Consider the following 13,017-nt stretch of genomic DNA (forward strand, 5'->3'; position numbering starts at 1 on the left):
TGTCTACTCACTCTGTGTCTCAGAGGAAGGCTGTTTACTGTACTGTGTACTGTACTGCACAGCAATAATAATATGCCGGTAGATGTAGCGGAGTAGAAGTACAAGAAACACGGAAATACTCAAGTAAACTAAAAGTATACCTCAAATTGTTGCGAACGCAGTGATTGCGAACGCAATGAGCACTAACTATGAGACCCTGCAGATCATGTCTGTGTGTCTGTCCCGCTGTGACACCACCCACCCGCCACCAGAGGGCGCAGCTGTAGCACACACACACACACACAAGCTGCGTTCGCTTCCCGCGTTTGCGCGTCTTACTTGTACGTAGTAAATGTATACTTTGTTACATTACACCACTGTCGGGAAAACCATTTTGTGGTCACAGGGCCCTTCCATGAGGCAGGCAGGGAGAACACACAGAGCAGCATTGCTCCACAAATCTACATCAAGAGAGAGTTCACCCCTATTTCAATTGTTAGAATTGCACATTGCAACAAGACGATTATTCCCAAAGCGTGCCACGCTGACTTCCGGAATTAAAGCATCTTACCTCAAAAAAATTAATAACGTGATAATGTTTGTTTTGACATTCTGTCGCAGGTGTTCCAAAGTCATCGTGGCCTTTGTATTAGGCCCCTTTTTACACAAGAACGGTGTTCATAGAAAACGTCAAAATAAAGTATATCGTTTGCTGGGGTCCCTTTAGAGGAGGAGAACAGTGTGTGTGTGTGTGTGGGGGGGGGGGGGGGGTATGTAGATGTAGGCTATTATATGTAGAGGAAGTCAAGCCAGTTAGCCACATAACTGTTAATTAATTTTGCCTTTTCAATTGCAACAGGGAAGCCATGCCGTTATAATAAGAATCCTCGTCTCATTTCATTCTCCTTCTCCTTAACCCATTCTGACCGGGCACCCATTTTGGTGTTGGCATCATGTTATGCTTTAGCTATTGAAAAATAGCAGATCTACAAGCTCATATCGCGCCACCGAGTGGCGCGATACGAGCTTGTAGGTCTGCTATTTTTGAAAAATCGAAGAAAGACTGACATTTTTTTAAACTGATCTCAGGTCAGAATGGGTTAAAGCAATCTTGCCACCATCCAGCATTCTGACACCAGAGAAAAGTAGAAAGTAGAGAGCATGCTTGGTGACAACTGAAGGAAGGTTCGCTCCTATGGGGGATTGAGTGGCATCTTTCATCACACGTAGGCATTTTGATACAGACCAATGTCCAGCAGTCGACATTGGGCCAATCCCCCGGGGATGGAGAAAGGCCATACCGTAATCCTTTTCCATGAAATTGAAACCCCTCACAGTGGAGGAAATACAACCCCCAGCAGTATATTAAGCTTTCCCCCGTCTTTGCCATTGATCAGCAGCGCAAATGAAAACTGCAATGGGGATCTGTTAGCCATTGATTAAAGGTCAGAAGAAGCCTAACCGAGATTGAATAACAATAAAAAGAGATCAATAGCGCAAATATTGGTCTTAGGGTAAATTCATATTTATGTCGTAACAATGATTACATATAGCTCTTGGACTGGCACTGTGGCAGAACTTGCACCAAGTTGATCAGATTAATTTCCAGTACTGTAGTGTAGAGTTACTAAGCTGAAATCCAAACAAAACATTACAGTGGCTCTATACTGTAAAATGTGCAAATACTATAGACGTTTAGCCACTTAATTTAGCCGCATGTTTTTTTTTTACATCCTTTGGGATTTTAACGATTCAGGTATCTTGATTGATTCCCTCTTAATGGTCAGATTCCTAAACTGTTCCCTTTAATGATTCCTATATATTTTTTTAAATCTATATCATTTTGGACAGTAACATTTTTTTGGACATTAACATTTTTTTATCATACATGTAGTATTGTATTGCATACATAATTATTGCAGTGGTTCTCAAAATGATGTTCAGGGACCCTCTGGGTTATTTGAGGGGGATTTCATGTGGACCGTTTTGGTTCCATTTGTACACTCTGATTCGATGATGGCCCTTGAAATCAAAACGTTTGAGAGAAGCATCGGTATGTAACAGTAGTAGCTAAAGTGAAGTCCACATACCAGCTCTTACATTATGATAAACGGTTCCAAATGTGATGGAAGTAACCAACGTTGAAGCACTCGGCCCCACTCGGTTAGAGCGTGAACTGCAGGCGGACCCGTGTATTTATGACAAGGAAACCCCGTGCAGCAGCTGGGGTTTAACATTGAGCGCTCGGTTGCACTTCCGCCATTTGCCAACCAAAATTTGGTTGGCAAAATGTGGAAGTAGACGGTTCTTCCGGGTGCTTCAAAACGCCACCGAGCAACTTCTACTGAAATGAACAGCAGGGGGCGGGGCTGTCGCTCCGGTTCGGCCTCTATCCTTTCACTACTCTATGGAACCAACACACGCTGGCGTCGGTCAGCAGGACGTCCCACACCTACCTATACGTGAACATGCTACAGAAAGACGCTGTTGCGGAAAGCACAAACGACTCAAACGAGCTAGCCAGATGAAACCGGGATGACTGGAGGAGACGCCGCTGGAGGACTCGTCTGAGGACAAAGAGATCCCAGGACCTAGGACTGCTAATCCAGCCTGAACAGCCTGTCATGGGTTCGACTCCCCATCTCTCTCCCCCATAATCAAAATCAAATAAAGGCAGAAAAAGCCCAAAGAATATCTTAAAAAAAAAAAGAAAGATATCCCAACACTAACATGCCCAGAATAGGGATGCTAGGTTTAATGTGGTTAAAAGTGGTTGGTCTTCACACTAACTCAACCCTTCCCCCAACTGTTTCTGCATATGAATTGTGATGCCAAAAGGGGAATATAATCAAGCTACTTACCCTAATGATACTTCTGCTCCTGAAGCACTCTGTTGTGTGACTTGATTGAAGGGGCACAATGTATAAGTATACCTAAACAGGGGGGGAAAAGAAACACAACATTGATAAAACTGGCATGTGTGGTTTAATGTGCAACTCTGTCCTTATTACTCCAGAATTGTGTACTTTTCCTGTCTTTTTAGTAGTAATGGATAGCTATTAGCCCAAACATTTAGATTCTCGTAGAGGGTTTTTTCCGATTCTGACGAATCTCTCTACGAGAGTCTAAAAGATAACCCCCCCCCCCCCCCCCTTAACGTCGAAAGTTGAACGTTTGTGCCTCAAAATCACTCTTACCTTGTACAAATGCAAAATCTAAGCTGCTTTAAATGTTGCCCCACTTGTTTGTGAGGTGTACGGAATCAGATTAAACACGGAACATGCTTATTTTTCAATAAAAAAGGTATTTTAATCAACTCTGTCTCGGAATCTGGTGGCCATCTTGCTTTTCTCTCCATTGTAAATGCGCAAGAGAACCCTGGCCGCTAGGGGCGCGGGCAATATTCTGTTGCGCCGTTTACCGCATTTACAATGGAGGATTCAGAAACAGAGTGGATTAAAATACCTTTTTTATTGAAAAATAAGCATGTTCCGTGTTTAATCTGATTCCGTACACCTCACAAACAAGTGGGGCAACATTTAAAGCAGCTTAGATTTTGCATTTGTACAAGGTAAGAGTGATTTTGAGACACAAACGTTCAACTTTCGACGTTAAGGGGGGGGTTATCTTTTAGACTCTCGTAGAGAGATTCGTCAGAATCGAAAAAAAACCCCTCTACGAGAATCTAAATGTTTGGGCTAGATAGCTATAATACATTCCATTGACGGGAGACAGACAGAGTTTCTAGCTTGTTCTCTACCATGAGAAAATAGAAAATCAGAAGAGTCAGCGGCTAGCACAGGCCGTCGTCAACCTAGCAGTGAGGACCGGTGTTGGAGAGTAGACTCTGACCTGAGATCAGATTCATACCAGGTTTCCGCCGGACAACACACTGGTCTGATTAACCCATTCTGACCTGAGATCAGATTCTAGAAATGTCAGTCGCTCTTCGATTTTTCAAAAAATAGCAGACCTACAAGCTCGTATCGCGCCACTCGGTGGCGCGATATGAGCTTGTAGATCTGCTATTTTTAACATGATGCCGACACCAAAATGGGTGCCCGGTCAGAATGGGTTAAATGAAAGTATAGACGGATGGCAGGACCTTTTCATCGGTCCATAAATGAGAACCAATGTGCTAATTATTACCATTCACTGAAGATTACACAACACACCAAGGCCATGAAAAGAAAGAAGGATTGAGGAGAAAAAGAGAGTGCTGAATGCATGATGGATGATGAAGAAAATCGGTTGCCATAAAAGTAGATGTGGCAAGTATAGCAGTCAGGGATCAAAAGCTGTGCAAAAGAAACGAAAGATGAAAGAAAAGAAGAAGGAGAAAAAAAAAACCCTGGACATCAGAGAGTGCAGGGTTGGAGCAAGAGAGGTAAGTGATTGGCTGCCAACCCCTCTGCTCATGCTATTATTTGTGGGGCACATTAAATGTTTCTCATCTCACAGAGTTTCATTTAGGTACTTATCCTTTCATGTCTACTGTATGCTCCCCCCCACCCACCCACACACACACACACACACACACACACACACACATACACACTGCCAGAGATAAGGTCCAGGGGAGAAATAAAAATAAATCAGCATTTTCTTTTTGACTGCAGAGTAAGCAGTACAGCTCACAGTGGAATTAAATGTCCGTGACTCAGTTGCGAATATTACACCCCCTGAGAAATCTGACACTATGCAGCAAGGTTCCCTATGGAATGTCTCTCTCTCTATGCCGTATAGCTGTATAGTCTGTTCTCAAGTCTGTTCAACGACGAACAGTGTCGAGGAGTGGGTTTCCTCACCGTCCGTGACCTCCTCAAGGACACCCACAGTCAGTAACGCAAATCAGAGGGCAGTTTAGCAGGACGCCCACCGTGACCACGCCAGGGAGGACCAATAGAAAGCTCACGTGAGCATTTTATGACAACTGAAATACCCTGCATCACCTATTTGATTTTCTGACGGGTAGGCCCCAGTGTGTTCGCATATAGGAGAGAGAAGCTCATACACAATTCTCACCAGAACCGGTGCGCCCCAAGGCTGCTGCCTCAGTCCTCTGCTGTACAGCTTGTTTACGTTTGATTGTGTCGCCAGATACGAGAATAACATCATAATTAAATTTGCGGATGATACCACAGTGATCGGACTAATAACCGACGGTGATGAGAGGGCCTATATAGGAGGGAGATAGAGGATCTAACTCTATGGTGCGATAACAACAACCTCTCACTTAACACCAATAAGTCTACAAATAAATCATTGTAGACTTTAGGAAGTCCAAAGGCATCCACACCCCCATTTCCATCAAAGGGTCATCTGTCGACATAGTTGATAACTTTAAATTCCTGGGCATACATATCACAGACACATTCACATGGTCACTCAACAACGAGTACATCCTCAAGAAGGCGCAGCAGCGACTGTACTTTCTGAGGCGCCTTACATTTTTTGGCTTAAGTACAAAAGGACTAGTGAACTTTTATCGCTGTATAATTGAAAGTGTCTTAACTGGCTGTATCACAGTGTGGTACGGTAACACGACCGCTCAGGATTGCTAGAGGTTGCAGAGGACCATTAAAACAGCGGCTAAAATCATCGGCACTACAGAATTACCCAATCTCCATAACATCTACACCACTCGCTGTATGAAAAAAGCCCATAACATCATGGAAGACACCAGCCACCCTGCAAATACCCTGTTCAAACTACTCCCCTCCAAAAAACGCTACCAGAGCATCAAATCTCGTACCACCCGTCTCAGTAACAGTTTTTACCCCCAGGCAGTCAGGCTGCTGAACAGCTGACCTTGAACTGTATTGCACTTCACTTCACTTGCACTTTTCTTTTCCTGTTTTTGTCTTTTCTTGCACTATAGATGTTTGTTTATGTCCTGTGTACGTAAGACTGATAGTGCTCTGAGCAAAATAAATGTCATTGTATGTATACTCTGTATCTATACACATGACAAATAAACCTGAACCTGAACCTGAACCTGAAGTTTCCACCGATGTGCACTTGAAGCGTGTCACAAAAAAATCTACAAATACGCCACATTATCCGTGCTTTTGAAGTGGCCAGAATGCTGAGCAATTATATACAGTCCCAAATGAAAGAATGCAAAGTGCCTCCCATTGAACCGTTCCCCTCTCCTAAACTGCCTTTACCATTCTTTACACAAGCCACAGGATTCATTACGTTTGTAAAGCAGGTGTCTGAGTAGCAACAAACATCCTCATCTGATCACATGAGCAGATGGTGCCTCATAGCGAGAGAAGGAAGCAGGGAAGGGAAAAGGGGGGGGAAACGCAGTGAAAGAGCAATCAAATGACTCCCACCGGGGAGTTCCCCTCGTCGTCTCCTCAGCGCACCCCCACATCTCGCTCACTCCTCCCCCTCGAGGCCAAGCTATCTGTCCCTGCCCACTTCTGCTGACGCATAGGCACTGCACACCCTTACTCATACACATGCGCACATGCACACACGCACGCACGCACGCACACGCTCACACACACACACACACACACACACACGCACACGCGCACACAGGCGCACACAAACGCATAGACATGTTGGGGGGCAGGGGCATATTACACTGCTGAACTACAGTTAGATATTAAAAATGTGATATCATACCACTTGTACGTTTTCGTGGATGCTACTACATTTCCATTTTTATAATTTAAATACGGTAATTTCAATACACAGAAAAAGATACAACTAACACCAGCAAATTTAAAATATATATACAAATGGGCACATGCCGACTTTCAGGGAAAAAGGCCCCTTGGGCACGTGTTTTCCTAAACAAACACCAGTGGTATAGTGCAAGTCAAGTTAGCTGTCAGTCTCCAAGATTGACACTTCACATTTTGCAAAAACAAGACACTGCAAAGGTCAATCGGCTACATACACATTCCCCTCACACTATACCATTAGCAAATGAACACGAAATGAACACAGGGAGCAGATAACCACCGAGGAAGACAGGGATGATGGAGCTGGAAATGAAATGTGAGGGAGAGCAAGATGGAGTATGGGAGACAGACGAGGGAATACTGGCAGGGGAGCGTGGAAGAACGAGGGACGATACAGAAATAAAGAGCCTACCAGAAAGTGGGAGGGAATCAGTCGGTTATGAGGCTGGCAACATTGACAGGTGATAAGAAAGAAAGAAAGAAAGAAAGAAAGAAAGAAAGAAAGAAAGAAAGAAAGAAAGAAAGAAAGAAAGAAAGAAAGGGGCACAGGTCTCCACCACGATAAGAGCTTTTTTGGAAAAATTGGTGGCATTTCTTCCTCAGCCTAGTGGGAATATGTGTGCACAGTTTCACCACAACTGGCCGCTGTGTTCATGATTTGCAGCATTTTGTACAAAACGGGCCACTCATGAAATCTTAGCCAATCAGGATGGAATATGATAAATCAAACAGACCCGTCTTGATCACATGACTATAGAGATCATGTGTACCGATTTGCGTGAGATTTAGATCAAATCTGAAGGAGTAATATAAAAGAAAATGTGTTTTACATAAGTCGGCCTCCTGGTGGCGCTATAAGCAGCTGTGAAAAATGCAGGTGAAAGGCTTTTCCTTGGCATCTAGGGAGTGTGCAGACAGGTCCATGTTTATCACATAACATGAAGATAGTGTATACCGTATATTTGCGTGATGTATGGATAAAATGTGTACGAGTAACATAAAGACATTTAGAATAAATCTGCATCATGGTAGCGCTATAACAGGAGGTTCGTCGTTGGCATCCAGGGAGTGTGCGTACACAGTTTGGCATCGGCCGGGGCAACGGTGGCGAAGATTAGCTGTATATGTACACAGACACATGGACACACGTAGCTAGAGTTGTCTCCAAGTCTAGCTGGATACCATAGTCGTACATTGTTGTGTGGGTCTGTCTCCCAGCAGTACTTGTAATATACACTATATAGGCTCCAGTAAGGCCTGCCACTAATCCAACATCCGGGGAATCTCTCCCCGGAGTCTCTTTTCGTCCTCCTCATCGCAGTTCTGTGGACCTCTAATATTAACCCCCAACTGACTGCCGAGTGTGACCGTGGATCAGGCCTCTTCATGGAGCCCACCAGAAGTGTGACCTGGACCCGGCCTCACAGAGCTCGACCAGATGTGGACCAGACCCCTCCACGGAGCCCACCTGTCTATTTCTGTCTATTTCTCCCTGTCTATCTCTCTATCTCTCCCCCCCCCCCCGACACGGTCGAGGCAGATGGCCGCCCACCCCAGAGTCGGGTTCTGCCTGACGTTTTCTCCTCTCCTAAAGGGGAGTTTTTCGTTACCATTGTCGCAAATTCGCAATATTGCTTACTCTGGGTGGATCTTTGTTGGTTGTAAAGTGTCTTGAGACAACTCGTTGTGATTTGACACTATAATAAAATTGAATTGAATTGAATTGAACGTAGTGCATACTCTAACATACTCTCGCCATGCCTTCGGCCAGGTGGAAACAAAAAATGAATAGAGAAGGAAGGAGGAGAAGAAAGTATCTACAGGAATCTGAGAAGCGTGTGGACTGGATGCACCTCTGACAATACGGTAACCAACGAGGGAGTGCCATCAGTGGAACGTGACAGTGGTGACTCCGTCCACCGACCCAGCCTTCTGGTTTGATCCGTCTCTGTGTCACGACAACACCGCCCTGACACCAGCCATAATAAGTTGATACTGGCAGGTGTCATGTGTACTACTGTGGGCCTGGTGCATGGTGGTACACAGCCAACAGAAGAAATATCTTAAGACACAAGCTTTTTAGCCCCTCAGGCTGTATTTCACACTCCACTGCATTGGACTGGCGGCTCAATTCTCATCGTAAATCTGCTGGTTTCTGGAGCGAAACTAAAAACCAACCGAAAATCTACATGCAAAATGTCTTGTTTCTTGTTATTTACGGAGTGTGCCCTGTTGCAAAAGCATGTACAAACATGCATTTAATCTCTCCCCTTGTGCACACAAAGGCCTCTCTTTCATCCGCAAGATTCACTGTGTTACTTATTAACCACAATGAAGAGCAGCAAGAGTGAAAGCCAGGCTTTGTGTCCAAATTAACCGTATATCCTTAACCCATTTTAGGCGGGAACCCGTTTTGGTGTTTTAAACATTGTTATAATTTAGCTATTGGAAAATAGCAGATCTACAAGCTCATAGGTCGAGCTTGTAGGTCTGCTATTTTTGAAAAATCGTGAAAATGTGGAAAAGATATTTGAATATATATTTCAGACCGAACATTTTAACTAAAATATTGGCTTCTGGGGGGGGGGGGGGTCCTTGGAACTACATATTTTGAGATGGGGGTCCGTGGCCCAATAGAGATAATTCTGGGGGTCCTGATTGAGCCTGGTTGAGCCCCACTGACATAGAAACATGGGTTTTTCAGAAAAAGGTTAGGATTTAGAAGACATTTTTTTTAATCGACTTCAGTCCAAAATGGGTTAATTACACATGTGATATAATCAACTGACAAGGACTATAGCTGCAGAGGGACAAAAGAAAAACTGTTTTTTTTTTTTCTTTCTCTCTGCCCACTGAGATTCAGAAAAGAGAGAAAGCGAGAGCAATTAAGCTTCTCTCCCTATGGACTGTTCACTGTTATGTGTCTGTGGCTGTGTGTGCAGGCGGAGTTCACGAAGGTGACACTGCAAACTCTGCAGCAACTTCAACACTGGCTAATTGGTTTACAGGTAACCCTGTGTACACTTTCTGCAATTATGTCACGGGTCACAAAAGTGACGTGTTGTGTTTTTTTTATAAACTGTGACAATTAATGAATTGTTTAGCCGTGGAATCCAGGGATCACCATAACTGTTTATAGCAATACAAACAACTAATAGCAATTAGAACATTTATAGTTGCGGCACAAGCAGCTGTGCAGCTGTTCAGAAGTTTTATTTGCCGAACATGAAGAATTTATAGAACAGCGAATAAAAGCTCTCAGAAATGATATTGTTATAAATACATGAATGCACAGATCTGTTATATCCTGATAACAGACAGCTTCAGTCTGACAGCCTCCACTTGATTTTACCAAACAGTTGAGACGAACAACCATATCATCATACTAGGGCTGACCTCGATTATTCGAATAGTCGACTAATCGATCGGAACGGGTCTCAGTCGACTGACCACCTCTTAGTCGACTGAGCAAAACATTTTTGCAAAAAAAATTGCCCCAAAACATTGTATATAAAAATACAATATTTACAAAAATATACAAAATTATTGTATTATTCCACTAGGTCTGTGGGGGACATAAACACATTTGAACATTCTGACTGTTCAAATCTCCAATGTGCATGTGGAGTGTGTCTGCCTGTGTGGCAATGTGCCACTGCCTGTGACTTGAATCGCACAGTGCGCTGGCCTGATAGACTCCAGAATCTCAATCTCACCTGCTGTGCTCAATCTGGCTAATGACAAGCCTCTCAGTCAGAATGTTCAAATGTGTTTATGTCCCCCACAGACCTAGTGGAATAATACAATATTTTTGTATATTTTTGTAAATATTGTATTTTTATATAAAAAAAAATGCTTAGTCGACTATTAGTCGACTAACAGCAAATTTATTCATCTATCAGTCGACTATACAAATCCTTAGTCGGGGACAGCCCTACATCATACTATATCATCATCATCATCATCATCATCATCATCATACTATAATTCTAACAATGTCTGTCTGTCTGTCTGTCTGTGTGTCAGAGCCGTAGTGTCAGAGCCGTAGTGTCAGAGCCGTAGCTCCTCATTGCCTGCACCAATCGCTCCCACTTTTCACACAGGCATTGACCATAATAATATGGAGGGCGTAACGAAGCCCTTTTTTCGATTTTACACATTAATGATTAATAATTAATTTATTAGTGCATTAAAATGACCAATCCACTTACATGGGGAAATGCAAAAACTCACATATCTTTCTCTCAGAAAACGGCCAGAATTTTTCATAGTCCGTATCGTTCGTCTGTAATCGGCGTCCAAAATTAGTGGGAGGGGCCTGTTTTACAACAAAATGGCACAAACAGAATGTCCAATTCACCCCAAATTTCATTCACATGTCGTGGGTGGTTTAATCAACGGAGAGCCCAAAGCAATTACATTTTCAGCAATAGGGGGCGCCGCAAATGCGGAAATTTCAAACGTTTGTTGCAAAGACATGCTTTTGGGGAGATAAAGCACGCGCTCCGGCGAAAACAGCTAATCTACAAGCTCACAACATCACTGGTTGCAAAAGCCATGAGTTTTCTCAAGACAGAGCTCAGAATTGGGCACATTTTGGACGCAAATGCACCCACAACTGTACAAGTATCTGTGCGACTGTCCATAGTTTCGGTGGTGCATGTCAAACTGGGGGCCTTCATACTTTGGGACTGTGGGCTAATAAGTGTAAATGTTGCGGTCCTTGCCATGAACATATTTCCCTACCATGCATTTGTACGAATACTTTCATGTTATAGTGCTGTTTTTATTCATTTACAAAAAAAACACGTATATATAAGTTAAAATGAACGTCAATTAAAGATATTTATGAGGGGGCAATATCTCACATCGGGTAAGGACTAGTAAGTCAGGAGTCAGGACAGATAGGCCTTTTTGGGGAGGGGTCAGAAAAGAATCATGGCCTTATATGGTTATCCCATTCTGACCTGAGATCAGATTCATACGAGGTTTCCGCCGGACACACACTGGTCTGATGAACCCATTCTGACCTGAGATCAGATTCATAAAATGTCAGTCGCTCTTCGATTTTTCAAAAATAGCAGACCTACAAGCTCGTATCGCGCCACTCGGTGGCGCGATATGAGCTTGTAGATCTGCTATTTTTAAATAGCTAAAGCATAACATGATGCTGACACCAAAATGGGTGCCCGGTCAGAATGGGTTAGTATAGATCAACTGGGTACCAGTCCTCTCAGAAAAGGGTTTAGTCTTGACTAACACACGTTTACATTACTGAAATATGAGGTACACTTCGAGCAACACACACCTAGAGGGCCTGGAAGTTTAGATCCCATAGCCTGGGGGGGACATTGGGCTGAACGTGGCGTTGTTCTGACTGATCCAGTCTGTGTTCCAGTGAGGCGCATGAGGCGGAGCTCCGGACAAGTACTGAATTAATTGGGGACCAAATCATTTTTTAGTGAACTGTACGATATTTCTACAATATACCACTTGTACGATATTACTCCTTACCAGTCACCGCTGCTGTCAGCGCTTATCCCATTCTGACCGGGCACCCATTTTGGTGTTAGCATCATGTCGTGCTTTAGCTATTGAAAAATAGCAGATCTACAAGCTCATATCGCGCGCGATACGAGCTTGTAGGTCTGCTATTTTTTTTAAATCGAAGAACGACTGACATTTTTAGAATCTGATCTCAGGTCAGAATGGGTTCGTCAGACCAGCGTGTGTCCAGTGGAAACCTCGTATGAATTACGATTAATTTATTCGTGCACACAGTTTGACAACAGCTTGACTACCATCCGTGCAGGGTGTTGATTAGACCTGTACCCTCTCCTTGGATAAGTGCTTTTTCGGACGGGATAAACTGCCTTTTCAAAACACACTGCATACCAGAGAGAAGAAGTCTACTGTGGCCCCTTTTCCACCGGTTGGTTCCCAGTGGGAACCGGTTCAGTTCTTTTTGGTTTTTAGTCCATGAGCCAGAGCTCCAAAATTGAAACGTGAATTATGAATTGAGTGGGCAAAACCATACCTATATTAGATTGTTATCACCATTAAACTCCCCCAATTGAGTACTTACACGAAGACAATGATTTATTGTATTACAAATTTTACATTTTTAAATATGCAAATGAGGCATTATGTAGGAAAATATGCAAAACTAGAAAAAGTGCCCTTCTGGGCACAGGTCTCCACCAGGTTATCCACAGATCCGTGCAGTTAGAGGTAAAACACTTTTCGGCCAGTTATAGCGCCACCTTGAGGCTGAGTTGAAATTGTTCATGTGGCATTTTGTCCTCGGCCTAGTGGGAATGTGGGTGCACAATTTCAC

At 43.5% G+C, this 13,017-nt stretch overlaps 1 protein-coding gene across 2 annotated transcripts in view; it reads right to left on the reverse strand.

Moving 5' to 3' along the window:
* LOC310875447 (glucosidase 2 subunit beta-like) overlaps positions 1-13,017 on the reverse strand; it is a 239,136-nt gene that overhangs the window by 37,801 nt on the left and 188,318 nt on the right. For both annotated transcript variants that reach the window (XM_083788678.1, XM_083788677.1), the window contains one exon: positions 2,841-2,912. In XM_083788678.1, coding sequence (XP_083644804.1) covers positions 2,841-2,912 — 72 coding nt within the window. The remainder of the gene's footprint in view (positions 1-2,840; positions 2,913-13,017) is intronic.

This window comes from Protomyctophum parallelum (assembly GCF_964188405.1).
Source record: "Protomyctophum parallelum genome assembly, chromosome: 18".
Classification (NCBI taxonomy): Eukaryota; Metazoa; Chordata; class Actinopteri; order Myctophiformes; family Myctophidae; genus Protomyctophum; species Protomyctophum parallelum.